This window comes from Scatophagus argus, chromosome 4 (genome assembly GCF_020382885.2).
Source record: "Scatophagus argus isolate fScaArg1 chromosome 4, fScaArg1.pri, whole genome shotgun sequence".
In the NCBI taxonomy this organism is placed as follows: domain Eukaryota; kingdom Metazoa; phylum Chordata; class Actinopteri; family Scatophagidae; genus Scatophagus; species Scatophagus argus.
Window position 1 is genome coordinate 24476901 of NC_058496.1, and position 18297 is coordinate 24495197.

Sequence of the window (18297 nt, forward strand, 5' to 3'; positions counted from 1 at the left end):
AGTGTTATCCAATGCAAATAAATGACTAATTGTAAATTTTGTGTTTTTTGACAATTGATGAACCAACTCAGTGTGAGTGCAGATGCATTATTGCGCTTAGAAATTTGGCACTGACCCTAACTTTTGAAATAATCGTTTGCCAAAAACAGAAAATCAGGTATCAGCTTGTCCCATACACATCCACCATTTTCAGCAGTGAGCCAAATTTTTGAACATTAACTGTCCTTTGAAGTTTCATTTTTATCTCTCTTTCCGCAGGCCCACTATTCCACAGGCAGAGTTTGCGCCTCTTTCACATCCACAGCCATGACTCCTGTAACAACGCACGAAGCAGGCAAGTGAACATAAAAGTTAAAAAAAAAAAAAAAAAACCTCTGCAGATTCCCAGCAGACAGAAACATTCATGCCTTCTGTCTTCTGTTGCTTTAATCTTTATTTATTCAGGGAAGACTGTCTAGTCACGCGGGCTCTTTTGTGGCCAAGTGCAGCTTCATGCTCACACAGTTTAATGTAGCAGCAAGTTAGATCTTCTCAGTTAAACTGCGTTTTCTTCTCTGAGCAGCCTCTGAGCTGCTCCATGGGAGAGATTTGCTGTTATGCAACTGTATAGTACTGTGTGTGTCACGCCAACTGACAAAAAAGCACAACCAAAACATCAAAAACCTTTCATTCACTTTGCAAACAAAACAAGTCTTCAGCCGGACCTACAGGGGGCAGTCAATCAGTTCAACAACACCAGCAAAGCACTCCAACCACTTCCTGTCAAGAGGAGGAACTTCCTGTTAGACGGCCATCTTAACCATCAGTTCAACACATGCTGTGGGAGACAAAGGAGGAAAGTTTGTGGAGAGCAAAAGCTTAAAGAAACAAACCAAACCAAGAAAACTAAAATCCCTCAGTTCACCGTCAAACGCAACTGGTAGGAGATGTGACTTTCTTAAATTACTCACCTGTTGTTGTGGAATGGATGGACTTGTGCTCAACATGTGCACATGCAAAATGTTTGGCCTCATTGGGCATCTGACTTAGTTTGTTTAATGGTAGTGACTTTCAGTTGATTATTTCCACTTAATTTGTTGTTTGCCTACAGTAGTTTGTAGTCTGCACTTTAAGTTTGACAAAGCAGTTTTAATGGCTCAAGCCTATTCAATTGTTTGGAGCAGCAAAGCTGATGCTTTACTTGAATTTTGCTTTTGTTTTGTCACTGGAGTTACTCATTTGCTTGAGTTAAATATTGAAAAAAAATGTATTTGTTTATAAGTGATTAAGGTTAAATCTTAAAGGTTTGTTAGCACATGCTGACTTAATGCTAAGGCATTGCTAGTTTGGTGCATTCAAAGAGTTGTAATTAGTAATAGTACTTACTGCATGGATTTTTATTTTACATTTTAATGATTTTGTGTTTGTTAAACTTGAAATAACGCAATGTCTTGTTATTCTTGTGTTCAAGGTTTTCAACCTGCTGCTATTGAATGACTGAATGACCCCTTCATCAACAAAACAAAGTTCAATAAAACATAAAAAGGGGAAATCCTTGTCAAGAGTTGTTCCTTGCGTGACCAAGCTCTTTCAAGTGGAGCATTAACTGAGGGATCAAATAAAAAGAAGAAAAAAAAAACACCAGAACTTGACAGTTGAAAACCAGCGTGGCAAGAGACAGAGGATCAACGGCCTATAGTCAACCTTGTCAACGTGAGGAAAAACTGCAAGAATGGCAGAAGACGCCACTGGAAAAAGCATCAAACAGCTGAAGAGTGAGAGGACTTCAGCAAAGACGGCCTTCACAAAACAGGCCAACTACGTCTCACGAGTGACTGGATACCTGATGAAAGCAGAGCTCCAAGCTGAATACATGAACTCTGCTCACTGTCCAGGAAAAGTAAACTACGCAAATGATGAGTATGAGCTTAGTCTGCGGGCGGAGGCTGGCGAAGAGGAAGGTGAGAAGAAGCTGCACCCAAGCCAAGAGAGTGATCTGGAAAAAACCACAGAGGACTGCAAAAATAGACTGGAGGAAGTACGCAAAAGCGTGCTGTCCAGTCTCTGGTCAAGGTACGCCGAGGGGGAGCTGACCTTCGCCATTGAAGAAGCCGAGTCGGCCTGTGAACAGGCTCATAGAACCTTAGTGTCTCTGCTCAACAAAGATGGGTATGAGCACCAGCTGGAAACAGCAAAGCAGGTTGTCGCAGACACAATGGCTGCATTCAAGCGGTGGGAAGAATGGATTCCCGCTGAGGAGAAGACTGAATTGGATGGCAGAATAAAAGGCCTAAGGAAGCTGAAGAGCAACCTCGTGGCAAAAAAGGCTGAGTTCCTGACAGTGGAGAGAACTGCAGAAGAGGAGAGGCGGAATACAACTCATCAGGCCCAGTCAGCACCCCAGCCAGCCCAGCAGCCTGTCCTCAAAATAAAGCCCACCTGCCTGCCCAGATTCCATGGCTCAAGGAGGGAATTCCACCAATGGAAAAAAGACTGGGAAAATCTACAGCGGCAAGGGGAGCCAACCGGCTCTGCGGAGGCGAAGAAGATGCAGCTCCTTGACAGCATGGATGACAGGATCCGCAAAGACCTCCGGCTCTCCACCTACAAGTCTGCCGAGGAGATGTTTAAGGTCCTGGAAAACAGGTTCGGGAATAAGACCACCATCGCCCTGGAGATTGTCGAGGACCTGGAGAAGATCCCACCTCTAAAATCCCACCAGCCCAGGAGGATGATCGAGCTCATCCAGTCAGTTGAAAAGGCCTTGAGCGACCTGACAGAACTCGGAAATACAGGAGCCATCAAAAACCCTCTCATCATCAGGTCAATAGAAAGCAAACTGCCAGACACAATGAAGCGGGATTGGCTACTCCACATGGTAAATCCAACAAATGCAGTAACCCCAGACAACCACTTTGACAAGCTCCTGAGTTACCTGAAAACTGAAGAAGAGGTCTTGGAGAGACTCGAGCAACTTCGAGTGGATGAGAAGCCGGACAAGAGACCAGCTGACTTCAAGAAGTACGCCTCTACCAGGTCCACGAGTAAAGAGGGCTGTGTTGTCTGCGGTGACGAGCGGCATGCAGAAAAGCTCTTCTTCTGCAAGAAGTTTAAGGTACTGAAGGTAAAAGACAAGCTAAGTGCTGTGGAGAGGCTGGGAGCCTGCACAAAGTGTTTGGAGTGTCATGACGAAGACAGTACCTGCAAAGACACTTACCTGTGTAAAAAGCCGGGCTGTAGGAGAGGCCATCACTTCTTCCTGTGTCAGAAAGCAGACCCTAGAAAAGAGGAGACAGAGACAGCAAAGTCAACCATGAAGAGGAATAAACTGACAGAAGAACAACAGCAATTCATGTCAGAACTGTCCCCTGAAATGGCGGAAAAATGCAAAAGAGCCTTTACAAATGCGTCTGCAAGATCCCTCAAAACCGACAGGCCTGGCGGCATGGAAGTGAGTGCGGTTCAAGAGCTCCCTGTGATCCTCATGCTACTGGAAGTTACCACCAATGCAGGGGAAGGGATCGGAACTCTAATCGACTTAGCCTCAGACACGAACTACATTACCCACCGTGCAGCAAGGAGACTGGGTCTGAGGAGCGAAAAGATCACACTCGTCGTCCACGGGGTTGGAGGAATGGCCCTAAAGGTCAAAACAAGGCGATACCATCTCAGAGTGAGAGTTAAGACCCCCAGAGGAACGGAACGCGCCCATGAACTCCTCTGCTACGGCTTGGAAGACATCGCTAAGGTCCAAAACCCAGTCACTCCTGAACAGCTGAGGAGGTTCTTTCCCAACACCAACCTGGATGACCTGCGCAGGCCAGAACAAGTCGAACTCCTCATCAGCCATCGTGAGGGCCGACTTGTACCACAAAGGACGAAGGTGGTCGGTGACCTCGTTCTCTGGGACGGCCCACTGGGGAAGACAGTCGGTGGAACGCACCCGGACCTGTTTGAAAAAGTGGATCTGGCGGCGCACACCTCAAAAACCCACTTCGCACGATCCATGAGGGCCACAGCTGTGAAGTACCAGGAACTCTGCGACACAAATGGAATCTCAGCTGAAACCAGAAGCACTGTAGCCAACAAAGAATTCCTTAACTGGTGGAAGTGGGACAGTATTGGAGCAGCTTGTGAACCTAAGTGTGGAGGGTGCAGATGCGGCAACTGCCAGCCAGGAGGCAAAGAAATGACACTGAGTGAGGAAAGAGAACTGGAGATCATCAGGAGAGGCCTCACCTTCATCAACACCGATGATCACAGCAGTGAATCACACTGGGACACAAAGTACCCATGGATCGAAGATCCAACTTCTCTGCCCAACAACCGAAGTGGAGTGGAAGCCACTTTCTTGAGAACAGAGAAGCAGCTCAAAAAAGAACCGGAGTGGAAAGTGGGATATACAGCTCAAGTCCATGAAATGGTGGAAAGAGGAGCAGCAAAGAAGCTCACCAAAGATACACTGACCAACTGGACAGGACCAGTCTGGTATGTGAGCCACTTGGTGGCGCCAAATCCACATTCCACTACAACACCTGTACGCCTGGTGTGGAATAGCAGTCAAAAGTTCAGGGGAACAAGCATGAACGATCTTCTGCTAAAAGGACCTGACGTCCTCAACCCGATCAGAGCAGTACTTCTCAGATTCAGGAGAGGGGTGCATGCTGCACTCGGCGACATCAAGAAGATGTATAACTCGGTGTGGTTGGAAGACCTGGAAGTACACCTACACAGGTTTCTCTGGAGAGACACAGAAGATGGCGAACTGGAGGAGTATGCAATCACACGAGTTAACATCGGTGACCGGCCAGCAGGATGCATCGCACAGCTGGCCATGAGAGAGACTGCAAAGCTACCCATGTTCACTCACCTGGAGGAGGAGCGCAGGATCCTGGAGGAAGACTCCTATGTCGACGATGTACTTACCTCTCACAATGACCTGGAAAAGCTGGACAAAAGCACAGCAGGAGTTGAAAAAATCCTCAAAGCAGGTGGATTCTTCCTGAAGCCCTGGGTCCGGTCAGGCCAAAGTAGGAGGGACATGCTCGCACCAGAAAGACCAGCAAACAAATTCCTTATTCTCCCAAATCAAAGGAGAGAAGAAGATGATAAAGCCCTGGGAGTCGGCTATCTTGTTGAAAGCGACAAACTGTACCCAATGACCTCAGTCAACTTCTCAAAGAGGAGAAAGAAAATGAGAGTGGGTCAAAATATCCTGGAGGAAGAGGTGAGAGGGAAAACTCCCAAGCCACTGACTAGAAGACAGCTGTTGAGCCAAGTAGCTAGCCTGTATGACCCAATAGGTCTTGTCACTCCTGCGAAACAGAAGGGTGCCATTCTAGTCAGGAGAGCCTTCCAGGAGGCCGGAACCAGCACAGCCCGAGACACCTGGGACAAGCCACTGTCAGAACAGTTGAGGGAAGAAGCAATCCAGCTTTTTGAGGAATACATCCGCCTCAGCCAAATAACCTTCCACAGAAGCCTCACACCATGCAACTGGACCAAAAAACCATGGGGGATAACATTCTCTGATGGGAGTGACCAGAGCTACGGAGCCGTGGTGTACTTCAGGTGGGAGACTGCACAAGGCATTGAAGTCAGGCTCATCGAGTCAAAAGCAAAGCTTACGCCACTTGACCAGAAGGGGGAACCAGTCAAAGCTGAAATCTGTGGTGCTGTCTATGCTGTCCGCCTAAGAAGGTACATTGAGAAGCACTCTCGGATGGAGATTGAAAAATGGCTCCACCTGCTGGACAGTCAAACTGTGTTGGGAGCAATCCAAAGAGACAGCTATGGATATCAGACGTTCTTTGCGAACAGAGTCGGAGAAATCCAGAAGACCACATCCCCTGATGAGTGGTGGTGGATCCAGGGAGACCTCAATGTGGCAGACATCATAACAAGAGGTGCAGCCCCAGAAGATCTCAAAGAGGATTCTGTGTGGCAGAATGGACCAGACTTCCTGAAACTACCTGTGGGAGAGTGGCCAAAGAAGTCTGCCAAAGATGTTGCTACCCATGCTAGAGAAGGGATAAACAAGCTTCAAAGAAAGTCCTTCTCAGCAGCACTGACGAGAGCACAGCTCAAGAAAGCCACACACAATGCGCCATCTAGTGGTACAAGCAGCCCAGTGACAGTCACAGCCAAAGGAGGTACTGATGCTCAGCAAAGCACCGCAGATGGAAAGGGGCCCAGGACTCAACTCCGAAGACCACCAGCTGGTTCTGCAGTAAAAGAACTGATCAATGTCAGAAAGTTCAGCAGCTTGACCAAGATGACCAGAGTTATCGCCTGGGTGTGGAGAGCTGCAATGAAGTGGAAAGAATTACTGGGCAAAACCCAATCCACAAGTAAGCCAAAGTGGGAGGTGCTCTCATCGGAAGAGCTAAAATCCAGAGCAAAACAAGCTGTACTTACCATCGGCGAGTATGAAGATGCTCAGAGAGACCTTTTCCTCGCAGCACAAGAGGGTGCATGCTTCCAAGACGCCACCCTCAACAGACTGGCTGTGTACAAAGATACAAAAACCGGACTCTTGGTCTGTGGAGGAAGATTTCAGATCTTTGATGACGACAAAACCACTGTACCAATCTTACCTTGTGATGCGTGGGTATCCTCTCTTCTGGCACAAGAAGCCCACAATGCAAACCATGAGGAAATAGCAGGTACACTCCTGAGGATGAGGAAAAAAGCATGGGTCACAAGAGGCCGGAAACTGGCTCAGAAGATTGTGGACAGCTGTGTGATATGCAGAAAGACCAGAGCTAAAAAGTGCCAACAAATCATGAGTGACCTCCCATCCGAACGGATTACACCAGCAAGACCATTCGAATTCACAACATTGGATCTATTCGGACCTTATGAAGTGAAGGATGAAGTGAAGAAGAAAACAAGGCTCAAAGTATGGGGGTTAGTCTTCTGCTGTATGGCATCCCGAGCTCTGCACACAGATGTCGTAAGTGACCAGTCTTCTGAAGGTTTCCTGCTGGCCTACAAAAGATTCACAGCACTAAGAGGTCATCCAAAGAAGCTGTGGTCAGACCCTGGGAAAAACTTTGTGGGTGCCAGACCTGCGCTCAATGACCTGTACACCTTTCTTGGCCAGCTACAATCGCCAGAGGTTGAGAATGAAGTCTCCAAGCATGGGACAGAATGGAGCTGGAAAATTCACCCCGCTGATTCCCCTCATAGAAATGGAGCTGCAGAGGCTGCTGTACGCACCGTGAAGCGCGCTCTGCACAACCTGGGAGGAGACGGGTGCTTTACCTGGAGTGAGTTCCAAACCTTCCTCTACATGGCTGCAAACCTTGCCAATGAGAGACCCATAGATGCCAGAACTCAAAGCCGAGAGGACTGTGTGGAGTACATCAGCCCAAATTCTCTTCTGCTTGGGAGAACAGGACCTAGAGGAGACCTCGGAAGCTTCGACTTTGATGGCTACCCCTACAAAAGGCTAAGAGCAATTCAAACAGAAGTTGACCGGTTCTGGAGGAAGTGGAGTCAGTTGGCGGGGCCCAATCTATTCACCAGGAGCAAGTGGCACACGACACACAGAAATGTAGCCACAGGAGACATTGTCTGGCTTGCCGACCAAAATGCACTGAGGAGTCAGTACAAACTGGCCAGAGTCATCAGCGTCAATCCTGACAAGAAGGGCGTCGTCAGAGATGTTCATGTCCGAACCTTCCCCAGCTATCCAGTCTCGACCATGAAATCTAACCAGAGGTCAACAAGAAAACTGAAAATCAAAATCCCCTCTACAGTCCTGCACAGGGATGTACGACGGGTCATTGTTCTAATACCTGTTGAGGAACAAAAGAACACCATCAAGGAAAGAGAAAACAACACACACTGACCATCTACGACTCTTGTGACCTCTCTGAGTTTCACAACCGAGAGGTCAAGTGGGAGGTGTCACGCCAACTGACAAAAAAGCACAACCAAAACATCAAAAACCTTTCATTCACTTTGCAAACAAAACAAGTCTTCAGCCGGACCTACAGGGGGCAGTCAATCAGTTCAACAACACCAGCAAAGCACTCCAACCACTTCCTGTCAAGAGGAGGAACTTCCTGTTAGACGGCCATCTTAACCATCAGTTCAACACATGCTGTGGGAGACAAAGGAGGAAAGTTTGTGGAGAGCAAAAGCTTAAAGAAACAAACCAAACCAAGAAAACTAAAATCCCTCAGTTCACCGTCAAACGCAACTGGTAGGAGATGTGACTTTCTTAAATTACTCACCTGTTGTTGTGGAATGGATGGACTTGTGCTCAACATGTGCACATGCAAAATGTTTGGCCTCATTGGGCATCTGACTTAGTTTGTTTAATGGTAGTGACTTTCAGTTGATTATTTCCACTTAATTTGTTGTTTGCCTACAGCAGTTTGTAGTCTGCACTTTAAGTTTGACAAAGCAGTTTTAATGGCTCAAGCCTATTCAATTGTTTGGAGCAGCAAAGCTGATGCTTTACTTGAATTTTGCTTTTGTTTTGTCACTGGAGTTACTCATTTGCTTGAGTTAAATATTGAAAAAAAATGTATTTGTTTATAAGTGATTAAGGTTAAATCTTAAAGGTTTGTTAGCACATGCTGACTTAATGCTAAGGCATTGCTAGTTTGGTGCATTCAAAGAGTTGTAATTAGTAATAGTACTTACTGCATGGATTTTTATTTTACATTTTAATGATTTTGTGTTTGTTAAACTTGAAATAACGCAATGTCTTGTTATTCTTGTGTTCAAGGTTTTCAACCTGCTGCTATTGAATGACTGAATGACCCCTTCATCAACAAAACAAAGTTCAATAAAACATAAAAAGGGGAAATCCTTGTCAAGAGTTGTTCCTTGCGTGACCAAGCTCTTTCAAGTGGAGCATTAACTGAGGGATCAAATAAAAAGAAGAAAAAAAAAACACCAGAACTTGACAGTGTGTTCAGTACGCTTCAAAAGAGGAGGACTCTGTTTGGATTTCATGACTTAGTCCAGGTTTCTGAAAAAGCGTGTCATGCCATATATTTATATAATAATAACTTTATGGATGTGTGCTTTCACTTTGACTAAGTTGAACAGCATACTGCAGCATGTGTTGTCTTCACAGTGGATATGTGAAAGTGTGTGTGTTGTTGTGTTGAAAAGGATTTATACTTCACTTCCCATGTTCCTATTGAGATTTTTGTCAGATTTTGTCATCTTTGTATAAGAAAGACATTTTCTAGTTGCAGTGTTTTGTATAAAGGCTAAACAGTAATTAAAAAATCTGAGTGGATTTAATGATCCACTTAAATCCAAATAATTTGCCCTGCAGACACGTTGAGGGCTTTTAAAGGTCAGAGATCTTAACCTGCAACATCAAACCCAGACTCTTAAGCGATTAATAACATCCTAACATCTAAAATGTTGTCATTTATGACGACACATTGAAATAACTCCATTTGTCCATTTGTATTTTTATGTCATAGATGCCATCGCAGACGACACTGTGCGTTACCAGTATGTGAAGAAAAAAGGGTACGTCCGTCTGCGCACAAACAAAGGGGACCTGAATCTTGAGTTGCACTGTGATAAGGTAACAACATGCATATTCACACATGTACAGCCAGCACAAACTCGACATTCAAACAAGTGGGGAGAAACTATCAGAAATTTTGTTTTAGTATTAGGTGAAAATGCTTAGCCTTAGTTTCACTATCTCTCCATATTAAGAAAAAACATAAAGTTTGGTATTGGCGGAACATGAATCCGATGACTGACGGCTGTGCAGATTCCACCATCAAACTCCTCAGACTTTAACGGCTCAAAAAATGAAAACTGTTTGGTTTTGGTTTCACACAGTTTTCCCAGTTTGTTTTTGTTTTTTTGGGTTTTTTTTTTAATTAATTACTGGTAATAGTCTTGTATTTATTACTTTGGCTTAGATGTTCAGTTCAACAGTAATCCATTTTCTCATTGTTAATTTTCAAGAGTGCAACTTCTTTTTACAAGGCCGATGACCAGTTATCAGCATTTTTTGTGCTCCAAACTATCATTACTTTATCGACCTTTGAGAATCCACTGTTTGTGAGCGTTGGCTTTCTTGTTACTGCCCGGGGATTTAAAAAAAAATGTCTACATGATCATTGAGGTATAGAATTCCAAGGAAATGCAGACTTCAAAGTTAATTTGTAATCACATATCATGTCTGAACTTTCCAGCCCTTGGCAGTGTTGGAGGCATGTTGAAAAGAAAAAATGTATACAAAGCAGTAGAGTCACACTTAGGAACCAGTATCATTTGTACTGAGAAGAAGTGGCAGTGTATAAATATAAACTTCTCAAATAATGGTGTCATTACATAGGTCTAATCTGCCTTTTGCACAGTCTGTTCAGCTGGTTGCCAAGTGTGCATCCTGGCAAAAAATGTTTTCTCTTTTATGTTTGTTTTTTATGTGCCCTGCTTTTTAAGGTTAGGTGTGGGGCTCCAGAGAGACAGCATGAGTTCCAGGAATGCATTTCTGCCCTGGTTACCAGGCGCTGCATGTGCCTGGTTTTCATTGGCTTCTGAGCTGTCGAATCAGAATAATGAGGGTAAAGTTGCAGTGCTTAGACAACCTGCCCTCTGCGCCCCACATCCTCCTTCTCCCCACCACCTTCCTCCCCAGTGGTCTTCACTCAGGATTGCAGCTCTATTCGTGGCCTGCTGTTTATGAATTAATGAGGGCTGTTTTACTGTCACATACACTCACAGGCACAAAAATCCAGAGCCCACCTCTCTTTAAGGCGCTCATTTGCTCGCTCAGCTTTTGATGTTTCGGACGCTCCTGCCCTCCTTGTCCACAGGTTAAGTGAAATGTGAGGGGGCAGATGCTGGGGAGGGGACAATGTGGCCTGTAACTTAGTCATACATATTACCAGGGAAGGCACAGCTTAGTTAGGTTCAAAAGCACCATGAATACAATAGATGGGCTTCACCCGAGTGGGATGAAATAGCCTGACTGTGGTAGATTTAATAATGGTTCCAGGTGACTAAAATAAAAATTTAGATGCAAACAACAATCCACATGTTCAAGTTTTCTTCTTTGAATTGAGTCTCTGGTTAAAATCACACAGATGACTTACAGATAACAATGAAAATTAAGATGCAAGGAAAGATAAAAAAGCCCTGAAAGGCTTTCTTATTACCTCTATATAAACAAAATGAAACGTTAAGACTATTAGAATGCTGATTAAATGCACACAGTTCCTCTAGAAAAGGTGTTGAATTAGATTTAAAAAAGACACTTGTTTAATTATACATTAATGACAAAATGTAAGGCTACCTGGGAAGTACCAGGAAAGAAAAAGAAGAGCCTGTGAGCATACATAAATGAGGACTTTTTTTTCCCCTCTGTCTGCGTCAGCAAACATTGTTTCCATGCTGACATCACCGATTGCTGACAATTTTAGGCACCTAAGCATGTTTCTAAATTGGGTTGCATTTTAAACATTCCCAGGCTCAATCTCACATACACAAACACACACAAACACAAAAGCATGCATGCATGCAGACACGCTAAATTAACCAACATTACTGAGCAGCGTCAGCATCTAGAGGCAGAAGAAGCTTAGTGTTACAGATAGAGATCTCTGATGTGAAAAGTATTCAAATGAAAGTAGTTGAAAACACAGAAATAGGACAAGCATGTACATTTTGACTTGTCATACATATTATTAACACATCCGTAATCCAAAACAGTTTGTCATTAGGTGTTCTTTTCCATCGCAAAAAATCTATTTTATGGCTAAAGTGGTTAAAGTTAATCCAGTTTTCTACTTTTCTTCCAGGTCTACTGGTTTAAAACAAAAAGCCTCTTTGTACCAGACAACTTTCAAAATGTGGGCTTTATAATAGAGGGGAAAAAGAGGCAGAGCATTGAACCCCAACAGCAAAATTGAGACGTAGAGGAAAATAAGACCAGTAGAGCTTAGAAGGACCTGTCAGAGAGAGAGGCCAATGAATAAAAATAGGTTTTTGCTAAAGCATCTGGTGATTCTTGGAACCAAACCCTAACCATTATTGCCAAGGAGAAAAAGTTAGTTTCTCAAGCAAACACACACACATGCAGAAGTGTTCCCCAAGGCTGCTGACATTAACAGCAGACTTAACCAACGTCAGAGTGAAAACCACGGCTCCCGCTGTGGGGTTACAAATTCCGTCTTTTTCTACAGAGTACCTGTCAGTAAAAATTAGCTGCTGTCAGTGAGTGTTTTGTAATGATTTACAAAGTGCCTCAAAGTTTTAGGACCCAGAATGTACCTTCAGTAAAAAAAGAAAAATCCAGATGTCTGTACAGCTCTGTAGAGAAGTACCACGCCTGACTTCTAGCTCTATAGAAACGCCTCAGGCAACAGATGAACTCTACTTCACTGCAGACTCAAAAAAAAAACCACCTTCTAACAGGTCAGACGGAGTTGCAGACTCTGTGTGACTCCGTTAGAAGACTCTGACTCTGAGAGTGAAATATATTCTGCTTCTATAGCTGTCCACTGTCCTCTGACACTCCCGTCAGTCCAGACAGCTATGTACAAAGACAGATTTGTCATCCCTCCTGTGTGGGTAAATATTTCTGCTGTTTTATGTGCAGTCACTTCCTGGTTAATTATTGTGTTGTGGGTTGTGCACAGTAAATAGTATGAGTGAGAACTTTAATCAGGTATGAAGAGATGTCATGATATTAATGCCTCTGGCCACCATGTGGCTTTGTGTACCCTGCCTTTATCTATCTGTGTTAGGTTGAAGGCAATCAGGAAGATGACTCATGTTAATTCGTTAAAATTGCCATAGCGACGATGCTGAGTTTTTCCAGGCAGTGCGCATGGATAAAAGGGTCTGTTTTATGTGTGTTCAAGGTGACTTTGCCTAATTGAATTAGAACTGAACAAAGGGAGATTTAGGTTTTTGAAATAGTGTAAACCTGTCGGATGACATCGGCCATTCGTTGGGGTTAAAAGTTTATAGTGTTGTCTGTATTTTAAATGTATTCTGTTCAAAAAGGATAATATCTTAAATGTATATGAGATTATATCCAACTGGCTGTTTTAACTATGAGCTTCTGCATTTAATGTTTTAAATGTAAACTGGCATCAGACAGGTAGTGATATTTGCAATCCATTTTATCAAAAATGTTTCCAGGTTGAGTGTGTGACTGTGTTACAAGAAGTTTATGAAAAGCTCTCCTCCTACATTTAATTGATTTTGGCACACAGCACAGCACTTTCAGAAAGCTTGGCGGTGATTCCTGACAACACTGTGCTTATGTTTAAATTTACGAAGTTTGCTTTGTACCAGTCACCACTGATTTCAAACAACCATGATGATATGATATGATATTATTAGCTGTGAAGAGCCCGCTCGAGATGCCAAAAAAACTGGGAGACTGACTTGTGGATAAATGATTATGCTAATCACTCAGAGCAGTTTCAATAGAATGACAAAAAAGTTTTATTGTATACTTTTTATTATTTTAATCCCTGCATTATCTTTCCTGCAGGTTCCCAAAGCTGGAGAGAATTTCGTCCGTCTGTGTAAAAAAGGCTACTATGATGGGACAGTCTTCCACAGATCGATCAGGAATTTCATGGTAAGGACTTTAACCGTATAAAAATGCTTTTCTGCAGTTACTTAGCTTCACTGCATCCTGGCAAACTGGTGTACCTCCCAGAGACCTGACTGCTTTATCCTGAACCAACTGAAGTGTGGACAGATTATATTGGATTCAGTTGGGTATTTGCAAACTCCATATGAGATGGTATTCAAGCTTCTTTGCCTATTTAAATAAAAAAAGAGACAATGATCTAATCACAACAATTTATGAATGAATGGATTGTAATTATTATTATTTTGTTTTCTTTTGTCTTGAGGGACTTTCCTATTACTGGAAATGTCACTGGTTGACATTGTCAAGGCGGTACCATGTTGTGTAATAAAGAGTTAATGATTATCACCCTCACAAAAACAAAATTATTTTCAGACCAACATTGTTTTTTTCCTTATAGCTTAGGATACTCATTAACTAACTGATGGACTGGACATCTTCAACCCAAAGCTTAAATAACTTAATGACCACCACACAGATTTCAGCATTCTGTTACTTTGTCTTTTGTTTAAATAATAATCATTTTAGTTCAGAGTACTGCTTCAGAAATGCGTGAAACAGCTTTTTCTTCCCACTCGCTCTCCAGCTGAAGCCTCTTAACCAAGACTTAAAATTTAAAATGACAGGTCTGTGATCAGCCGCTCGTCTGTTTACTTCAGAGTTGCCGCTCCCATAAGTGAAGTGGCTCTGAGTGGACATCTGGTCTCGAGAGGACCCTTACCTGTTTGATTCTGTCCCGTGCTTTTCACACACAGTGGCAAGCTGTAAATTGTTTACCCATTGTTACTATGCCATTTATGCCTTTGACTGATCCTCTGCAGCTGGAAAGGGAGGAGAATAATTTCATAGCAACAAACACTTCTAAAGCGTGTTAATGGCAACAGAATTGTGGCGCTCACTTCCCTTAAAGCAGTTTATCAGGACCCTGTAACTGTACTGAACATTGTGAGATGACTCTTCTAAGAATTAGGCATTTTTACTTTGAGATGTGAGAGGCCCACCAGGCTGCTACCCCTCAGGCTCAAACCGGGAGAAGAACTGTTCACTACTTACCTGGACTTTTAAACATTCCATTGCAACCTTGCAGTTTCTCTGCTGTCTCCAGTCAGAAAGGCATCGATAGGCTTTGCTTAGTGCTTGGTGAAACAAACTAAAAATATCATGAAGAGCACATTTTTGCCAGTGATGTATTTTGACATGGAAACGAAAGAACTAGCTTGCCATTCATTTAAGTGTGTGAAACTTAACTCTGTACACACATTTAGAAGTACTGTGCATTTCTGAGTGCATTTGTTTTTGTAGCAAAGAGTTTACATTCAAAATTTTCCCATCAAACAGAAGTCTGTGTACGTATGTGGTCCTTTGTATATGCCCTTAATCTAACAAATATGTTGAATGAACTTCTTTCCAGCCTCATGAAACTTTGGCAAGCCTGTCTAGGCATGTTTCAAAATGTGCAGTGGTTACATTCCTTGTTTGTCATTTTGCAGTCCTCCTCTAATCTTACCCATGATTCAGTTTTTACTTGAACATGTTTAAATTAGTCTAAGTACTTCGAGTGTACTAAAAAGAATTATCCAAATAAGTTTTTATGGCTATTTGTGCTAAGCGGAAGTGAATAAAAATGTAACTAATCCGGAGGGAGCTGTTCTACAACATGTTTTCTCCAATGCTAACCTTGTTGCAGATGAAAAGGTTAACTGTTGTTTATTCTACGTCTTTTTGCTTTCACCATTCCTTGTTGTTGCTGTTCTGTCATCCTGCCATTCTCAGCAGAGTTGTACTAAATGACCGGCCAGACAATTTCAAGCCGAAAAAAAAACTGCCAGTGTATATTTAAAGAGGAGCTCTAAAGAAATGCACAGAGTGTATATTATATTCTACTGTATAAACAATAACAGAAAGTTGCTCCGTAACCATGAACAATAGAAGCCTGCACCTTTGAAATCTTTGTCAGTGGAGACTCATACTTACAAGGGACAGGCCTTCATGGTGGATATGTGACAAAATGAAATATTGTTTGGTTAATATAAAGTGTCGTTTGGCAACTTTACAGAAAATGAGTCATTTCCTTATTCAAAGTATTTGACTCTATTTGACTTTCAGTGTGCAGCAGCTAAGGTCAAACTTTAACTTAACTCTGGCCAAACTCATCAGAGGTTTTTTTCTTTCTTCCTTGTTTCCAGATTCAAGGAGGGGACCCCACTGGCACTGGTACAGGTAAGACAAGCACCGCACTTAAACCCCTTTTTGAATTGCATAACACCCCTCTGTTGAATTATTAATAGTTCCTTTTTAGAAGCTTTGCGTAAATACAGCTTGCAACTCGAGATGCAAGTCAAGGGTGTTGCTAAATATACTCTGTGAAGGCACATGGGAACACAAATGACTCTCTCTCTCACACACACACACACACAGAAAACCGATGAAGATGAAAGAGGACAGTGTGCAGGGTACAGAGAGGGGGTGTGGTGAACAACCAGTCAACCAGCATTTGGTGTAATTTTCCTGTTTTTAAAAGAAGTTTAAAAGGCAGCTCGGTGTAATTGACTGCTGGGCTCGTACAGTTAATTTCCTGTGCTGCTCTGAGAGTGTGCAGCACAAAGTGTGCTTTGTGTCTGTGGGCGTCTCTGAACACTACGTAAAATGCGTCCACCATGACAGATTTATGAAGGTGCAGAATTCCTGGCCTGTGGTTAAAATTTCCTTCATCACCTGGACTGAACAAAGTGTGCACACAGCCCATGACCAGACCTCTGACTGACTTTTGGAGGTGGATTTCTAACAAGTGCTTAACAGTCCTGTGACATGCAGATATTGTGCAGTTGTGTGTAGTATGTAATGCTGTGTGCCTTTAAGAACAGTGACTCTACACAAGCAGCAGCTGGGAAGATTTAGATGTCAGTCATTTTGTTTTCTTTCCTTATGTTTTGCATTCAAACAAAAAAAACTTGTTAGACTGAAGCAGAGGTGAGAAATTTTATCTTTTGTTTGATATAATGCTTTTTGAAGAGGTAAGTTTTGTGACAACAAAGAGTTATGAAGATACAGGAACACCAGAACATGCTCACCCTTTTCCAGTTTGTGTGTTGGGTGTAGTGATGGCAAAATAAGATATTGAACCATGATGTCATACTTGGATTTTGAGATTAAAATTTCTAGAAAATCCTACATTGTCTGTTCATAAATTTGAAAGAGACGCATCCAGCAAGCTGCTCACTGTAGCGTTAACACTTTCCACAAGTTCAAAAGGGCCTAATTTATCTAAAACCCTTCAGAACCAGATGCTTTGGAGAAAGAAATGTTTTAAACATGGACTTATGAATGAAATGTTGGACATGTTTTCAGAATATGAAAGCAGGAGAACGTGCTCCCGAATTTTGAAATGCCCGAATAATGCTTTATAAGTAGAGATGCTTCCCAGCTGTCAGTGGGGCATATTTTCATATTCCTGATTTTTTTTTTTTTTTTTTTTCCCTGTTAAACCTTGATGTAATTCAAGGAAATTTTTCACATTAAGATCAGTGGGAAAGCAGTTTGATCTATCTGAGAACACTTGGCGAGAATGAATTTTCTCTCCCTTCATTTAAGATCTCATTGTACTGAGGTTAAATATCAGATAATTGATAAATTATGCAATAATGTCTGCATCAAGCCTCTGATGAGCTGATTGGGTGGTCGTAAGCATTTACACTTCAGCATCAACACACACACACACACACACTGCAGTACTTGCTGTACCTATATATGTACACACTGTTTCGTACACCAGCTGGCAGGATGCAGGATAGTGAAACACACCTCAGGGTGACAGATCCTCTCCCCCTGTTGGGAGCCAATAAGCTCCTGCAGTGTGTATTCCTGTATGCTCATCATGATGATTCTTAATGATGAAGTCAGTCTGAATAATGATTCACAGCTGAAGGCTCTCTACGTGGCTCCGTGTTCAAGGGCGAACAGTTCTTCTACAAATACACGGTGTTCTTATTTCTGTTTCTCTGGTGGTGCAGTTAATTTAATTAAGTATACTGATAATATTTAATTATAATTAGTATCATAAGAATTTAATACAGTTTTAATAGGTTTTCTCATATTTTACAATTTAAAAATGTAAAGTGCACTGTGGAGCTCAAACCTTTATGAACCCAGTCCCATCACTATTACTCCTGCAGGTGTAATCTGTATTGTGTTTACATTCATTAGATGAACTGTGTCATTACCAGCAATGTAGAATCAGTTTCTCAGAAGATGTTTGAGTTGAGTTTCATGGACAACAAAACTGAGAAGAGGTTGTCGAACCAGCTTTAGTGTAACCCTTTCTCTTAGCGGTGATGTTTTTGCTCATACGTTGAAGGTACCCTGTGGCTATTTCTCGTAAACAAACTCGGTTATTTTTACATGTAGTATTTCTCACCAACACACATTGTGTATTTGCTCAAGGCCTGACATGCCAGATGCATTTCCTTCCTTGATAAACATTTTCAAAGCAGATTTGTCTTTGGTTGTTGATACCTGCATTGTTTAAAGTCTGTATAAGCCATTTACCATTCTCCTCCACCACACTTTCCTGGTGTTTTGTGGCATCCGGCTGATATAGTGCTCTGCATTTGATCTTCTCTTTTGTTGCTGTTTTCTTTGGCTTTGCCTTTATGTTTGCTTTATAGCCTCCTTGAAGTCAGTGGAAATGTGTATATTATCTCACAAGTAAA

General features: G+C 42.6%; 2 protein-coding genes across 3 annotated transcripts in view; both read left to right on the forward strand.

The window, feature by feature from the left end:
* Window positions 1-18297, forward strand: part of ppil2 (peptidylprolyl isomerase (cyclophilin)-like 2) — a 33183-nt gene that overhangs the window by 6827 nt on the left and 8059 nt on the right. The window contains exons 11-14 of the mRNA XM_046385952.1: window positions 259-334; window positions 9438-9544; window positions 13484-13573; window positions 15775-15808. Of these exons, the coding sequence (XP_046241908.1) occupies window positions 259-334; window positions 9438-9544; window positions 13484-13573; window positions 15775-15808 (307 nt within the window). The remainder of the gene's footprint in view (window positions 1-258; window positions 335-9437; window positions 9545-13483; window positions 13574-15774; window positions 15809-18297) is intronic.
* On the forward strand, window positions 348-9410 carry LOC124057558. 2 transcript variants are annotated; one of them, XR_006843129.1, is made up of 3 exons: window positions 348-919; window positions 1451-8191; window positions 8723-9410. XR_006843129.1 is itself a non-coding variant. In XM_046385951.1 (2 exons), the coding sequence occupies exon 2, from the start codon at window positions 1712-1714 to the stop codon at window positions 7832-7834; it is 6123 nt and encodes a 2040-aa protein (XP_046241907.1). In that variant the 5' UTR covers window positions 348-919; window positions 1451-1711; the 3' UTR covers window positions 7835-8716. The 2 variants fall into 2 exon arrangements, 1 of the variants encoding a protein (XP_046241907.1); XM_046385951.1 differs by lacking the exon at window positions 8723-9410 and having other exon boundaries at window positions 1451-8716.